At 36.8% G+C, this 16,725-nt stretch overlaps 1 protein-coding gene across 3 annotated transcripts in view; it reads right to left on the bottom strand.

The window, feature by feature from the left end:
• Positions 1-16,725, bottom strand: part of VAV3 (vav guanine nucleotide exchange factor 3) — a 175,078-nt gene that overhangs the window by 70,808 nt on the left and 87,545 nt on the right. For all 3 annotated transcript variants that reach the window (XM_080603587.1, XM_080603585.1, XM_080603586.1), the window contains exons 12-15: positions 16,139-16,225; positions 15,565-15,650; positions 15,052-15,184; positions 14,639-14,748 (exon numbers count right to left, since the gene is read on the bottom strand). In XM_080603587.1, the coding sequence (XP_080459713.1) occupies positions 14,639-14,748; positions 15,052-15,184; positions 15,565-15,650; positions 16,139-16,225 (416 nt within the window). The remainder of the gene's footprint in view (positions 1-14,638; positions 14,749-15,051; positions 15,185-15,564; positions 15,651-16,138; positions 16,226-16,725) is intronic.

The following is a 16,725-nucleotide window of genomic DNA, read 5'->3' as shown; positions in this document are numbered from 1 at the left end:
ACAAGACAAACTTCGGAATGCAATGCAAACTTAAATTTACCTTGTCCATCACGACCTACAGGAGGGCATAGCTCAGATCCAAATACTCCTCAGTTCTTAAGGATCATATAAATGCATCATTTCTCAAAGGTTCTATAAATCCCACCAGGTTTTAGTTGAGTGATTCTACTCTGAAGATTGCTTCAACAAATTCTCCTTCTAAACACTCATTTTCTTCACCACCTACAAGCCTTTCATACTCCCTGTCAATTCACTGCCATTGAACTTCACGTATTTACTTGCTGGCTAAAGCCAAACTTGCACAAAGATCCTTTAGAACTGCTGTTTTTAAAAGACCTACATCTGAGCAGCTCTTTTAGGGGTATGCAACAAGTCTTCATAAACCAAAGAGCCTTTTAAATTTTGCTATCCCTTCCACCACTCAAAACATATCATTCCCACCCCTCACCCCAAAGCCAGAAAGAAAAGCAAAAACAAACAAGAAAGCAAAGGAGATGCCACTGAAGTACGTCAATCACACATTAAATGAATCTTGAAGGGACTAAAGCCTCAGAATATTGCAGAAGATTCTGTCCAAGAAAGAGCAGGAATCAGAAGTCTGCACAAAAAGAAAGACTGAGCAGAGGATTATATTTAAATATACTTCCAAATGGTAGTCTCAAAACAAACCATGCCATTATATTCACTGAGAAGAGCATCATTCCCGTTTTCTTAGTGATCATTCCTCCTAGTAGTCTACAATTCGAGGTAAAATGGGAATGGGCACATATCAGCGAAATATATTCTTGAATTTGAGAACGTCGCATTTCAAAAACTTTGGTTTTATACGCATCATTTCTTAGGATTCTCTTTATGAAGAGATAAGTCTATTAAAAATATTAATTACTTAGATGCATCATTTTTTCATGTTAGACAAGAACGCATTTCCTTACCCCTCAAAAAAAGCTGTCACATTTATATGAAAGCAGTTTCCATTTGTCAATATACTGACAAAGGCAGTAGAAAAGAACAGTGCAAAATCCAAACTGTTTACTCTGAATACAGAGTAATGTAAAGCGAATGAAAATACAGTGAGATTAATAACGACATTAAAAAAGATTGAACTGTAACATCCATAAATGTGGAGGTAGAATAAGGAAAGGTTTATCTAAATACATGTATTTCACTGCTAACTGTGGACAGGAAGACGCTTTCATATTTAGCACCTTTCAGTCATGCTGCATGATGGCAAATCCAGTTCTGTAGTCACACTATGTCACACCAGCCAAGTCTGATGTAGTCTGCGATGATGCACTGTAGCAGTATATATCAAGTCACATGTTTCTTAACATAAAGTTTGCTCTTAACGTAAAGTTTGAAGTTTAAGAAATCTGGGGGATTGGTATTTTCATTTTCGATATATTACTTTTGAACATTTATATACATATAGCATACATACATATCAACATATGAAATGTTTGGCATCTAATACCTGTTCTGTGATACCACACAAAAGTTTCAAAGTAGAGATCAAAAACAACTCATCTTTTGTCTATGGCCCATACCACAAGAACCACGGGATTTTTTTTCCATAAAACCTTTTACTCTAAACAGCATATACTGTCTTTTCAGTTTTAAAAAATAGTAAATATATCTGGCAACTTCAAAGGAAAAACATGAGCCATGGCACAGCACACAACCTTTCATAGTCACCTCCAACCATAAAGGAGGACTTAGCATTCAAGCCCATTACAGCATTCAAGCCCTACACTGATACTCTGAGAGCACAGATGAGAGCTGTTAATGACATGGCATCAAAAAAAACTTACTACCCAACATGCAGGCATGTTCCAAAATACAGAAGAAAATTAATATTAAGCCAGTATTAATTTTAAACTCACAACTACGAATATTGTCTTGAGAAGGAGTATTTCTTGCCAGGAAAATAAATAGGAACTCACACACAACTGTTACAAAAATTCTATCATACAATTGAAACAATTTCTGTGGCCAGTATTAGAAAAATTTGATTTAGGACTTAAACTTGGTCCCTTTCCCATTAGGCAGAGTGGGACGCAGTCACCAGTCCAGCCTTCTCAACTTCTATCACAGGGTGCCCCATGCTCATCCCAATGAACATATTATCCATCGCTGCTTTTGAAAAATCTTGATAAGCATCTGGAGCAGGAAGTCACCCCTATACCAGCAATACTTAATCTGAGATAAATAGTGACAGAGAATTTTGTCCCTTATTTCATTGTAAAATTGCCTCTTTTTCTTACAAACATTACGGGGAGTCAAAAGTAGCTTCCCTTTTTCTCTTCTACTTTTTCCCCAGAATGTTATAACTCCTACGCTCTAGCAGGGACAAGATGTCAGAATACAGAAACAGAGTGAATCTGTAATTAAGAATTTTTTTCCAATTCTCTCCTTAATTCAGCAGCAGAATTTTTGTAAGGGACAACCATAAGTGCCCTCTCCTGTACAGCACTATATCCCCATAACCAGATTTACTCCAGTTACTAGAGCAACGTCCTTGGGCTGCCCCAGAGCCTTTTTAGTAAAGCTTTCTCTTTTCAAGTTTCTTGCAGAATATTAGTCCCACTGGGACCAATTCACTGCTACACCACCACCCAGAGACCTGCAGATGCATGTCTTGCTAGTCCCCTTCATCATTTGGGCACTCAATTCTTATCCCTGCATAAGCCATCAGAGCCACCATTGAAGGAAAGGAATGACCATCTGCTTCAGTCAGCCCTGCAGCTCTGGGCAGATCTCACCTGCGAAGTTTGGAGAGTGCAGGGCAGGAAAGAGTTACCAGGAGACTTACACAATCACACCCGATATCAGGCTTCTAAGCACTCCATTTTTGCTGACATCGTGCCAATGAAATATTCCCCTTTTAAAAAGGCCACAAATCTGCAGTGATGCAGTTGACTCTTACTTCTCAGAAAAGTAAATTGATGCACAGACCACCTTTTCTTCAGCCACCCACATAACACCTTTATAAACAGTGTCAGAAACTGTCACATTATTAACAGTCCCCTCAAGCTTTTGCAGAGGGAATTCATTCTAGTAATCACCTTCACCTAGGTTAATGGCGTGACTGACCACAGAATAACGTCACTGACAGTCCAAGATTATCTTGCCACATGTACAGGTACATCTCAAATTACCATAATATTGCGCACATGAATACAATGCAACAGTTGAAACTATATTTTTATTACTTTCCTATAGCAGTTGGGATAACAGTTCAAAAACCTGAAGTAACTCCAAACCTTCAAGACAAACATGTCATGAACAAAGCACTAATACTGAAGTCCAAGTAAAGCAACGAACCTTGGCAATCTTGAAATATCTAACAACATGAACTCTATGCCTCATTTTACAAAACTGAATTTTGACTGTCTTGGGTCTAATGTGTTTCCAAGATACACAATACAGTGGAAAGAGTACAACATCAATACCAAGCAAGTTAGATGGGATGTGTTGCTGGTATTTCTTTGCTTAATATGAATCATTTTCTGTTGAGAAAACAAAGATCAGAATGTGCCCAAATACCAATAGCATACAACAGGCATTTGGCTAATATGTAGCAACAGTTTAGTTTTTATCAGCCTTCTGACATTTGTTCATTTTCAACAAGAACTATACAAAAATACCTTTCACAACAGGAGGTCAGACTAAACAAACAAACTAATTTCTTCAGTGGCTTAGGCACAAATATGCTTTCTTTTTACCATCAATTTAATTTTCTCTACCCAGTTAAGGCTTATAAAATAAAATACACCAAGAAAAATACTAAAATTTCAGCCCCCAAAACTCTCTTATATCACTCTCTAAAATTAAGTATGCAATTATTAAATATATAATTACAATGGATAACATAACCCAAGAGATTAAATAAAGGAAGGCTAAAATAGCTTACTGTAGCTCCTCCCATTTTCCCCACATGGAGAACAGGGACACGAACATCCCAGTCTTCATTTCAACAATGGTCATATTTCTGAAGACACACCATGACACATCCTTACTTCACAAATTCTAACGTACTGACTGGATCTTCCCTTGGATGTTTTACTTCCGTTGGAGATCCTTCAAGGTAGATCTGCCCTTCAGATCTTTAGCCTCAGAGACTTTAAGAACTATTGTCTGAAGTTTATTTTTCATGTGCATATTACCGAAAGCCTGCTGGCTGCCAACAAATTAACAGAAATATAGGAAAGGAATAATTTGAAGTATTAGGTTGATTAGACTAATTAAATTCTTATAGGAAGTTTAAACTTTAAATAAGAAATTAATGAAATGCAAACATGACTTCTTCTGGAAAAGAGCATACAAGAGAAGAGACGGATATTCTAATATGTAAAGAGCAGAAGCAACTAGAATTTGGGGTCTTTGGCCTCTTGGTTACGGGTACCAAACTCTTCATGCAGCACTCGTGAAAATAAGTCACACAGCCGCAGAGCAAGCAGCAAGTCTACCATCGTGGAGCATATTCTGCAGGCATAGGGAGTTAAATGAAAGCCCCTAGGAACAACACAAAGAAAACAAATCTCTTTTATTCTAAATCTATTCACTATTACCTCTAACACTACCAGCTCGAAATGGTGGTTTAAGCCATCTGCCTGCGAGGTCCACTGCTGTTCTCCACTAGTGACTGGTTCTTCTGTCTCTTTCACTGCATTTTGAGGGCCGTTTCTTCTAATTGCTTCCTTGGCAGCTTTTCAATACTAGCTAGATTTCGGCAATTAAGACCTGTACAGATCCTCCCCCTTCCTTCCCTGGGTCAAGGCCTCTAGGAAGGTGTTGCTTCTACTCATTACAAACATTTCAATTAAAGTTGAAAAATTGCTTCTCTGGAGTACTTAATTAACAACTCAACTTCCCCTTCCAGACTCCAAGTAATTTTAATCTAAATTTATTTTTCATAAATGGGAAAGAAAAAAATAACTATTACAGGAAAAAAAGAGAAATTTAATATTCCTCAGATTTTTGCACATCACCTTTCCACCATGCAAAGCATATATATGATTCATTGCAAGAATTGCAGCATATATAGAAGAGTAAAAAAAAAAATACATCCAACTCAGACAAACGAGTAAGTGACCCTTTGCAAATGGATGGAAGAACATCCTTTCAAAAGTGAATTAGCAGCAAAACAAGACAGGGTAACAGCAAGAGCAGGTGCTGACCTAGACGCTGCCGAGTAGATCATTTCTTCTGTTACAAGACACAGAGAAAGCAAAAGCATTGTAAACACTGACTGAATGGAGCCACTTTTCTCAGGAGGATGTTAGGAGGAAATTCTTCACTCTCGGGTTGGTGAGGCACTGGAACAGGTTGCCCAGAGGGGTTGTGGATGCCCCATCCCTGGAGGTGTTCAAGGCCAGGTTGGATGGGGCTGTGAGCAACCTGGTCTGGTGGGTGGAATCCCTGCCCGTGGCGGGGGGAGGGGGTGGGGGGGGGAACTAGATCATTTTTAAGGTCCCTTCCAGCCCAAGCCATTCTATGATTCCATGATTAAAGTCCAAATATGTTGTTCCAGATGATCATAACTAAGTGGGACAGACAACTTGGATAGAAGAGGAACCTTCTCCTCCCAGAACAGCAATCCCACAAGCACGTTTCTGTGTGACCAAGAAAAGCAGAAAACACACTGTTATGGGTGCTCTTGGTTCGGGAACACGCTGTCCAGCAGTCACAGGTTCTCAGACTAACAACTTTCAGTTTTCCACCAAAAGGGAAAAAAATGTTATATCTTAATCAGGGGGAGAGGGGCCAGGTTTTTGTTGTATTTTGTTTTTAAATATTAATGCTATTTAGGTTAGGTTTTGAAGCTCCTTTTCACATATCGGTCACTTCAAGAAATGCAATCTTATCAGAAGGTACACAAGATTTGACTGTATGCAATGTATGCAAAATATCCCATAATCTCAAAAGTGTATTATATTTGAAAACGAGTAGCCATTCCATTCAATTAAAACATGGCTTTAGAAAAATCATTAAATGTATGTATGCCCAACCGTGAGCCCTGAGGCATAACAAATAAGCAGGTGCATCAAGTATCAGCTAAGGAGTCTACAGTGAATCAAAACTGTTTTAAGTATTAAAAGAAGAAATACTACAGGGAGCTCAGATAAAACTCAATACCTTGAACTCTCTTAGACTCTCAACCCTGATTTAGACCTTTGCATTTTAGAGCTGCTATTATTCTGCACTCCATGTTATGCTTATAAGAATTTAAAATGCTCCAAACAGAACAGTTCAGTATTATGGACACCCTGAGCACACACTGCTAAAGAACATTTTCAAGCATATGTGACAAGAAATCTGATGCGGTAATCATGCAATATAGCCTACCAAGACAATGGCACAGATTAACAGCTACAGATGCTAGAAATTTTCGTTCTGTTTTCACTTAGACTAATAGTTGACAACACCACAGAAAATGCATCAAACCTAGATCAGCCAAAGTTATTAACTGCCATCAGAAGTTATTTACAGAAGGACTCAGCCTAAGTTAAAATTCCTACTTAGTTGCTCAAATGACCAACTTTCAAAGTTTTATACACCTTATAAGTTAGCCATGTCAACTGGATGCATCTTAGAAAACTTTAGGAAATTTAGTAAGCCAATAAATATGGCAGACGTTAGCCACTTTTTCTAAGTGTTTTAATTTCTATCCATGTTATTTTTTATGAATCAGAAAACCGTGTATGTTACTGTCAAAGCCGACAAACAGCTTACAGCAAAACCTCCTGTGAACAATTTCATGAAAAGTTCCTGCTCTGTCATGCAGACTTCCCTAAGAATCACACTGCCCACAAACAGCAGAGCCATTTCACATATCCTCTCTTTCCACATGAAACTTGGTGGCTGAGCTATTATCACCATTTCAACTGATCACTTCATACAACATGCTAGCATCTAACAGAAAGGCACCTGTGTAATCGAGTAACCAAGCAAAAGGGCAGGGACACAAATACAAATAAATCATTTGGGTATTTACAAGGATTTTATAATTAACTGTAAAAAGATGAAAAGAGGAAATAGTGTTCTTAAAGGGTATTCTCACTAGAGGTGCGTGATGCCTTTTTCCAAAGGATGATTTTCAGCTTCTTTTCCACCTTCTCTCCTCAAGGAGCAACACTGATTACTTACAGCTAATTTATTTTCCCTGTTCCAGATAGGCTGTTATATTTCAGAACCATCTTTGAAGAAGATATTTACTAAATCAATCAATCAATCAATTCTCCATATGTTAATACTCAGACATTCTGGTTTGTCACATCAAAGAGTCTCCATCGAGAATACATGTTATATAATTAAATTAACCATATCACAAGTAAATTGTGCTTTTGATCACGAACGCACAACTTCTAAGACTTTGCTAGGAAATTTACTTATTTGATCATATGATGAGTAGCTTTTCTGAGATCAAAGAAATCATCATGTTAACTTTTTAGAACTGTAATGCATTGTTTCGAACAAGATAATGGCTCTCCTTTGTCCTTATCAGCTTCTTCCCTGAAAAGTATGGGAGATAGACTGCTTTGAGCTGATCTATTCTCATTATAAGGTGTATGGACACCGCCACCTGATACGAACAAAGCTCTGTCACACTTGACTATTTGTAGTCAAAAGCGTACTTCAAGTACTTCATATACTTTAAATATTCACTGGCTGAGTCTTACAAGAGCATTCTGTAAATTTGGATTTGTAAACTTTAGTTGCTCACTGTGATAAACGTCAGATGTTCTATCACAGATTCACATTTAATGAATATAAGTGTCTGTTTTGGTGTACAAAATGTAAAACCACAGGCTGTATAGGACCATAAATCTGTGAATTGCAGGACAAACACCTAAATCTTTTAAGTAGGCAAAAAGGATAGCATGGGTTTGCAGGGAGAAACTAGGACATTTGTTCACATGGTCAAAGTAACAGGACAAAATCAGCATTACATGTTTAGAGACTGAAAAAAAAATAACACCTTACACAAAAGCAGTATTAGACAGTGGTACTTAAGTATTATGATGTGGTATCACTGCAGTCTTAACTCATGTTGATATTCAAGTTTATGAAATGCTTACTAATTTTCATAGTAGTATAACTCACACGTTATAAGGTAATTTGTGGAAACATAAGGACAGGAAAATCTATTTTTTGTGAACCAGAAGATACAGTATCAAAGTATATTTATCTCCAAGTGTTTACACACTGTTTTCATAAATTGTTTTGCTTTCACATTCTGTGCTATCCTTACACTGCACTCTTAATCATATGCAGAATCTTCACACGGTTTTTGCTGTGCCCAGAATAATCTAAACAAATCACATAGCTATAAATATATTGTGAATGGTTGCTTGTAACCCTGAAAAACATTTGATCACAAACAACTGGAATCTAAGCAAAGAACAGGCAGCCATTCTTCTTTGGCAGACAAGAACTTTGTAATCATTTTTGCAGTACTGAAATATTTATACTGATGGAGAAGAATGGCAAATGTTTGTTTATTGCTTTGGTAACCACCTATTTGAGGTTGGTATAAGAGAAACACCTTTCCAGGCTATTTGAAAAACGCAACTGGTATCTAAGGTTTTTGAAGTACCCTGATAAGAAAGCTTTAATTTGTCAGTGTTCAATATGTCAGAGCTCAAATATTCTCTCAGAAGGAGTCTTAATGCATATGCATTATTAATGCTCTATCTGAGGGAACAGATCTATTTGAGCTGAATCTGACCAATGTCATTAGTCACAGAGTGCAAAGCAAATTTGGAAATAATAGGTAAGAGAACAATTTTCACCTACTCTGTGGTTTATATTAGTTTTCTATAAAATCTGGAAAACCAATGAGCTCTATCTACAATTTATGTAGCTTGCCTAATCTAAAATGTTGTACACACACCTATCAAGTCTGAGAATCACTGAATCTCAGGATTATTTCCTTTCAATCAGATGATGTGTTCTGCTTCCCTTGAGTTAAACAGTGTGAACTGATGTCTAATTGAAACAATTTTTCAAGAATATATTAGATGGTACCTGACCTGCTGCACAAACTCTAGGTGATGTAAAAATTTAATATAACATAGTTAAGATTAAAAAACACTTTTTTTTGTGGAGATTTTGTGTTTTCTGTTTGTTTGGTTTTTTTAGGACTATACAGCTTTCATATGTGAAAAAGCTTCTCTATGAACACAAAACTAAAAAAAAAAATCAGATTCATTAACTCCACGCAATTAATGTGTACACTAATCACTATAATGATGTTGGGTTTCCCACTGATGTTTCAGGGATGATGTTAATATTGCGATTTTCACTAACAATGTCAAAGCAGAACCTACAATCATAGTACTTCTGAAGGTGAAATTTTAACTAGTTACTTTTTAAAAGGCCTGTTTGTCTGCAAGATGTTTCACACACTTTTTAGTTTGTGAAAGATGTTGAGTAAAGCCTAATTAAAAGGCATGTTACAACACTGTTGCATGAGGCTTTGCAATATTGGTTCAGTGCATCTTGAAATTCAGCAGTACTAAACTCAAGCAAAGAAGGCCCCAAGCAACCTAAGCCCTGCTATGGGCTAGAGACTGAAGTAGCCAATCTCCACACACCCCTTCCAACCTAAATTCTTCTTTGGTTTCATTTTAAAGTGCATTTCTGCATAATATGTTCCTATCTAGTAAAATATACTCAAGCCAAATTTGCTGATGGCCATTTTTAGAGCGGATTACAAAGCACAGTGAGAAACCAGAGAAAGACTTAATTCAATTAGCAAACTAGACATCATGATTACAAACTGAATTCAGTAGAAACCAGCATAAGATACGGCATACTGTATTACACTAATGGATTCAGATATTAAGCCAGTGTGAAAATTCAATACATGGCCTTTCAAGAAAAAGGTCTCTAATGCCATTGTGAGGACGACCTCATACACCTGGCTCCATGCCCTATGGTGATCAAGAAGCGTTAACCAACTAGGCACAAAGAAATTTTAGTAGGTTGAAGAAAATGTTCGGTGTCCCCATGAGACATAATAATTCACATCTTTTATATCAGTATTTGTTCGTTCATCTTATAATGAAATAAAAAAGAATGAATCTCATCACAGCAATGACAAGAAAAGCAGTTGCCACATAAGGAATTAACCCTGATAATTAGCCCAGTAAGTAGTTCCAAAGACAAAGTAGTACAGCTGAGGAACGTGTGCTCATACAATACAGAAAGAGAACTTCAACTTTCAAATATTTCTTTTAATAAAGAACAATTAGCATGAAATTCATTAATAAAGATATTAGTCTCTTTTTTTAAAAAAAAAAAAGCATCTGTAGGAGAACTTTCTAGGAAAAAGCAATACCAACCAGTGCTATCTTTTACTATCATCTGAGTAACACTGAAATGTCATATACTATATGTAATTTTTATTTATGAGACAAATTCGTTCTGATTCTTCTGGGTTTTGTGTGTGGTTTTTTTTTTTGTTTGTTTGGTTGGTTGGTTTTTTTTTTTACGTGCAGGAGAAAAGAACAGATTAGATGGGACATGTTACTAGAAAAATCTATCAAAGTTGTGTCTGACAGTTGCAACCTGTTTTTGAGGTTTCAATGGCTTGGCTACAGCAAATAAACCATGCACTATCACACTGCTAACAAACTTTCTCTTAATACGTCATCTCTAGCGTGGCTCAGTAATTTGGTGCAGTAATTTAGCTCTACGCTCCTCCTATTATTATCTTGAATATGGAATGACTGCATTTAAACCGATGCTATTTGACATACTAGATTAAACAAAGGTTCCACATCTAGTGCAACAAGTCTTTGCAGTACTATCTATAAAAAGGTGCTTATTTACCCATACAGCTATAAGCTCATCTATTATTATTAACAGAGTTCCAAGAACAAAGTAGCAACTGCTTGAATTAACCACTGCTGCTGCTAAGCAGCTCCTCTGAGGCCATTAGCAGGTACGCTCTCACTGTGCATGCCAAACTTCCACTCACACAAATGAGAGGGAACGGACACACCAAGAGCGAGCTAATCCATTCGCAACACCCAAGCTACTGCTAAAACTCACTCCACTGGTCTCTGCTAACTTCATGAAAACCTCTCAAATACAGAGTCCAAAGCTTTAGCTTCAGGAGCTTGACTACAATGTTGACTGTGCTGCCTCAATATCCTGCTTCACTTTACGATGATCTAGTGCTTCCAGCTAACTGGCAATTTTGAAGTTTGTACAAATTATATATACATCCAAAAAAAAGGGGGGGGGGGGGGGGCGCGGGGGAGGGCAGGAGAAGACCCAGCCTCACCTTTGGTCAACAGCACCAGTGCTGCTGTGTTACAGTGCCACTGCTGCTGAGAATGTAGTCTAAGTAGTGGCTCCATTAATCATCTTTATCAAAGTCTTAGGAAAAATAATAATTATGGGTTTGTGGTATTATGTATTTTCTAAATAAAGCAATAAAGTCTCAGGAAAACAGCAAATATATGCATATAGTAGAACTGCCATATTAATACAAACTTACTCAGTTTCTTACAAGCAGTAACCAACTGTAGACCCAACCTCCCTCATGAGGAACACCTCACCACATACTACAGTAACAACAAAGCAAGCCAAGTGGTAGAGTATTTTTCATAGGTTTGTGAAAATAGTTTTCTTACAAAGTTACTAGTTAACTTGTCTGAAAAACAGCACTCAAAAATTGCACTGGGATTTCATCTTTCCTTCAAAAGATTTTCCATATCAAATGTGCCTAATGTATTCCTGCCCTCCAAGCTGAAACTAAGCCCAGCCTGCAAAGCAGTGTTCTCCTCTATTTCATACTTCATCAATAACATAAGCCTTCCGTACCCAGAGACGAATTCTCATCTCAGTTACACCAGAGCAGCAAAAGAATAATTCAACACATTTCACTGGATTTAGGGCTTGTCTACACTGAAAAGATTTTTAAACAGCTCTTTTCTTGAAATACATTCACAGGTTCAGGAACTGAAGTAAGGTATCTGTACAGTAAGTGCCTTTTCAGCAATATAACTATAATCACAATTGCTCGTACACTGATACAAACATCTAACCTACAAAAAAGTAAAATTGCATACTATTTAACAGTTATGCAAAAGAAAAAAACATTCTAGTGGAAACAAGGCTCATTTTTAATTTAAAAATGAGATCCCAATTTGTTCTCTTGTTATGTTCTTGGATTAACACTTGCAGAGACCTGATTTCATACAGAATGCTATCAATAAGGCAACAAAACTGCATTGAAATTTCTGTCTGGAACTCAGTAAACAACATCATTTTTAATAATCAAGGAAGTATCTAATAACCCATCCCCTCTCAACTGTGCTATTTCTGCAGTCTCAGTAAAATTTTCAAGTAACAAGAAGTATCTTGCCCATAAAAGTACCAATGCTAATTGAGTATGATGAATAATAGCATAATTCTAATCATGGCTACTTTTCAGAATGGATTCACATTAGAATAGTTATCCTACACAGTAGGCCATGAGACCCCTGAAAACAACGAATCAAAGAAACCTGCAAAACAAAATACGTCATGTTGTTTATTCCCAAATACAAACTCCTGTGCCTCAGTACATATCAGAATATAATTATTGCTATGTACACCCACGTACGTTTTGGGAGAGCTGCAGTGGGAAATATGCTATCAAGTCAAAAAAAAACGTAACAGACTCGGGGAATGTATAAAATCTTCAGGAAGCACCAAAGCTCCAGATTCTTTTTAATCCAAGTGGTTATAAAATAAAATGGAGCAAAAGAATTGGCTAATGCAAATCATACCCCTATACCACGTTACTCCTCAGCCCTGACCCACAACAACCCTGCTGCTCCAGTTCCCTTGCCTCTGTGTTACAGCCTTGAATCATGCGGGAAGACGGTAACCCAGAGGTATGGGTTTACGAGAGGGACAAACATCCACGCAAGACAAGGCTGGCACCACAATGCTCATTTTCAGTGAGAAACTCCACCTGCCCAAGAAGAAAGAGTAGCACATCAACTTGTCAGCCCTGCAGGTCCCAAACCACCGGCTGCAAACAGCACTAATGGAAGGTGGATGAGGCACATGAGAGGGAGACTCAGACTCTCAAACCAGCAGTCGTGGAGGAGCTGCACATCCCCTGCACACAGAGTGATGGACAGAACCTGAGGGCACTGGAGACCAGAGAGCAAAGAGCAGAGGGCATGAAAATGGGTGCACAACCTGCACACAACTGTAATGATATTTGGGAATATCTGAGGACATACTCATGGGGAAAAAACATAACTCTTACTGCTCTCCGTAACTGACTTTTGTTGCTGTATTGGGTGGGATTTTTTGCGCACAGGTCAGAAACTGGAAGCCTGAAGAGTGATCAATAGCTGCAATGCTAAAGCTGCTAAATCTAAGTTCCCCATGCCTTTCATACATGTTCTATCTATGTTTAAGTAAATATCAATAATGACATTTTTAAAAGTGCAGCAGAGAGAGCAGCCAGAAAGATAGGAAAAGGTGAAGTACTTGGCTTTCTGCACACATACAAATGAAGCCTCTTCCCATTCCCCACTCTGCTATCCAGGTTTCCAGTTTTTTGGTTTTTTGTTTTTTTGTTTTTTTTTCCCCAAAATATGCCATTTTGTCTTTGCTAAAATCAGCAAGATGGGAACTTTGGTTAGAGGGCCTCATAATATCTGTCCAGCTTGGGCTCTCCTCCCTTCTATTCACATTTACATCATTAACAGTCATCCCACTAAGGTTTTAAATAAATACATTTAGCTTGTAAGCAAGTTTCAGTTGTATCAGCTCATAGCAGCCTTTCTTCCCCACTCCACATACCTTTGCAATCACATCCAAAACAGTCTTGATTAATTCTGTTGTCTTCACTCGGTATATCTCACTCCCCCTCACACTTTTTTTTTTTTTTAAAGTAAGGCAAGCATCACCTTGTCATCTGATTCCCTTGTTTACATGTTTTAAATTTAATCAGAATACCTGAGGTGTCAACAACCATGTTTGTCTTTCCAACAAGAATCAGAAATGGAAATAAAGCTCATGCTGCATAGCAATAATGTAATCTGCAGTGCTACATGTGAACAACTTTTCAAGAAGTCTAAAGCAGACTGCTTCTTTCAGTTCAAAATATACAAAGAAAATCAGCCTTTTGAAACAAGATGTAATAAGCTGAGCAACTTATTCCAAATACTAAAGAATAGATTAGTTAAAAGCCACTAGGAAAAATGGCAGAATCCTCTCCCTTAAATCATCAGCATCACTTCTCAAAAATATATTTCAATTAATCAAAACACTAACGTAAGGGGAAAAGAGTCGCCACTACGTTAGATATTTATTGCTAAAATAATTGATGTTTTCCCCTTGTTGCTTAAGATAATACTCCTGAAACAGTCTTCGCAGCAAATTTGTGAAGTAATACATAGCCTAGAGTGCCCTCTTTCTTTTCCAAGAGGAGTTTCAGGAAAACACTCTGTTCATGAAGATGTCAGTCAGCACTATTGATTTTGAGAAAGTCAAATAAAACAGGTAACTAGTCTGTATAAAAAAGTAAAATATGTAAGTAGCTCAGCTTAAATTAAGTGACATCCTTAGACTTGAGAGGAACATGATTTTACTTAAAATATATATACATATATATACTTACAGAGCCATCTGAAATTGTTCAAGCCATTTTTTCTTCAAATCTTTAGTTTTGCAATAAACTTCTAAACCATTTTGACCTTGGATATGAATGAGGTAGAAGCCATAAGACCACTGCATGAAAACAATAGCAATAAACAGGTCAATTATGGACAAAAAAAATCATCTCTACATTTTGTAATAAAAATCCTGATTTTGGAAACACCATACTGTTCTGTTCACTTGAGAATGGCTTACTCAAATGTTTTAGTAACATCAGAACAAGCTAAGTTAAAATCCTTAAATATTCATTTTTGCTTGCGGTTAATACATAAAAGTTTGGAAATTAATTGTATATGTACATTCTTAACTCTTATTAAAAGGTTTGAACTGCTGCTAAAGATATACATTTTGCATGAATTACTATCAAATATTTACCTTTTTATTTTCTTTATCAGTAGTGGGATTATTTGTAATTTTGTATTTCTGAAGATCTATTATTTCCTTCATTTCATAATTATCACCTCTCCGTTTGCAAACAATTACAGCTAGATCAAACAAAAAGATATGCCTACAAAAATACAATATGAAAAGGGTTAAAAACACTATGGATAGACAACACCCTAAGTCTTATCTTATAAACGTTTTCCTGTTGCATTTACAAATTTCAAGGTGAACAATTAAACTACTGAATAACAGAAAAAGAAACACTAGAAGTACTCTTGCTAGAGACTTACTACTTGTAAGGGACTCAGATGATCTTACATGATAACGTAATAGCTAGCTTCCCATGAATCACCTTGCAAATTCACTTGCTAAACAGTGATGAGCTCTAAGATTGCACACTGAAATGAGAGTGCTCTCACGAATCACTAAGCTGACCTCAAGTCTGAAAAGAGAGTGTCACTTTACAGGTATTTTAATAACAAACACCAGAAGCCATGCCATCACCTGTCTTGCCTTGCACGTTTGTCTAATGTAGTGATCCTTATTTCCCCATCACCTTGAGGCCTTCCATACTGTAAGAGGGAGTGATTCTGAAACAAAGAGTACGTATGATTCAGTAGAGCAACAGCAGTAAGATAGCACATTCAAATCTTAGACCACTCCCTCCTTTCACCCCACAAAAGGGCTTTTCAGGTCCATTAAAAAAAAAAAAGGCATCTTTTCCTCATTATCATCTAAACTAATTACTGTGAGGCATCAGTCCATTCCATATTTGTCTTCAAACAGATACATTTTCTGCATTACAAAAACACCTGAATCACTGTACAAATACACACATTTAACTACACAAATACATTTAACTACATATAGGCCCCCAGCTCGGATTTACTGGAATTTTACAGAACCCCTGCAGGTATTTCTGTGAATATTTATACCATTCTAGGCCAAGGAAATCATACTTGCATTTGAATTTCACCAATAGTACTATAATCTCACATGAAATTGGGAAAAAATTAAGTACTTCATTGTATTTGATCAGAAGTTATTAAAAATTGTATAAATGCAAACTATCACATACCAAATTCTCTATTGATAGTTGAAATTGTCTAATTTCACGGAGTGTTTCGTTATCTCTCTTCACTTCATTTACATATTGAGCCAAGTCCTAGAGCATCAACAGGAAAAGGGAGGAAAAAATCCAAAACTGTCCACTTAAGCCAAAGGCAGAATTAAAAATAAATTTGCCAAAGCATATTAATATGCACATTTAGTTATTTAAAAATATATACATCTTCCATGTTCAAGAGTTACCGATCTGTATGCCTAGATATAGAAGGAAAAAAGCCTCTGCTTATCTTAAATCATATTTACAACTTTCTTCATTGTATCTGTTCAAACCCAAATCTAGTAGCAAGAAAGAGGAGAACATACTGAATATTAGAAAAGGGCCAACTTTCTGAATTTTGTTAATGTCCTATTTTCAAAACTAAAGACAGAAATGTAATTTACACAGCACAATTATGGTCTGAAAAAGCAACCAACAACATCCAATACCTGAGAATAAGACAGAGGGTAAAAAATAGCATATAGTAGAAAACATATGCAATGCTGCTCAAAAGCAGCATGTAAGGTATAAACATGTCTGTGTGCTTATTAGGAGGGAGA

This window comes from Anser brachyrhynchus (assembly GCF_964034855.1).
Source record: "Anser brachyrhynchus genome assembly, chromosome: 8".
NCBI classification, from domain to species: Eukaryota; Metazoa; Chordata; class Aves; order Anseriformes; family Anatidae; genus Anser; species Anser brachyrhynchus.
This window is presented reverse-complemented; position numbering and strand designations above follow the sequence as displayed.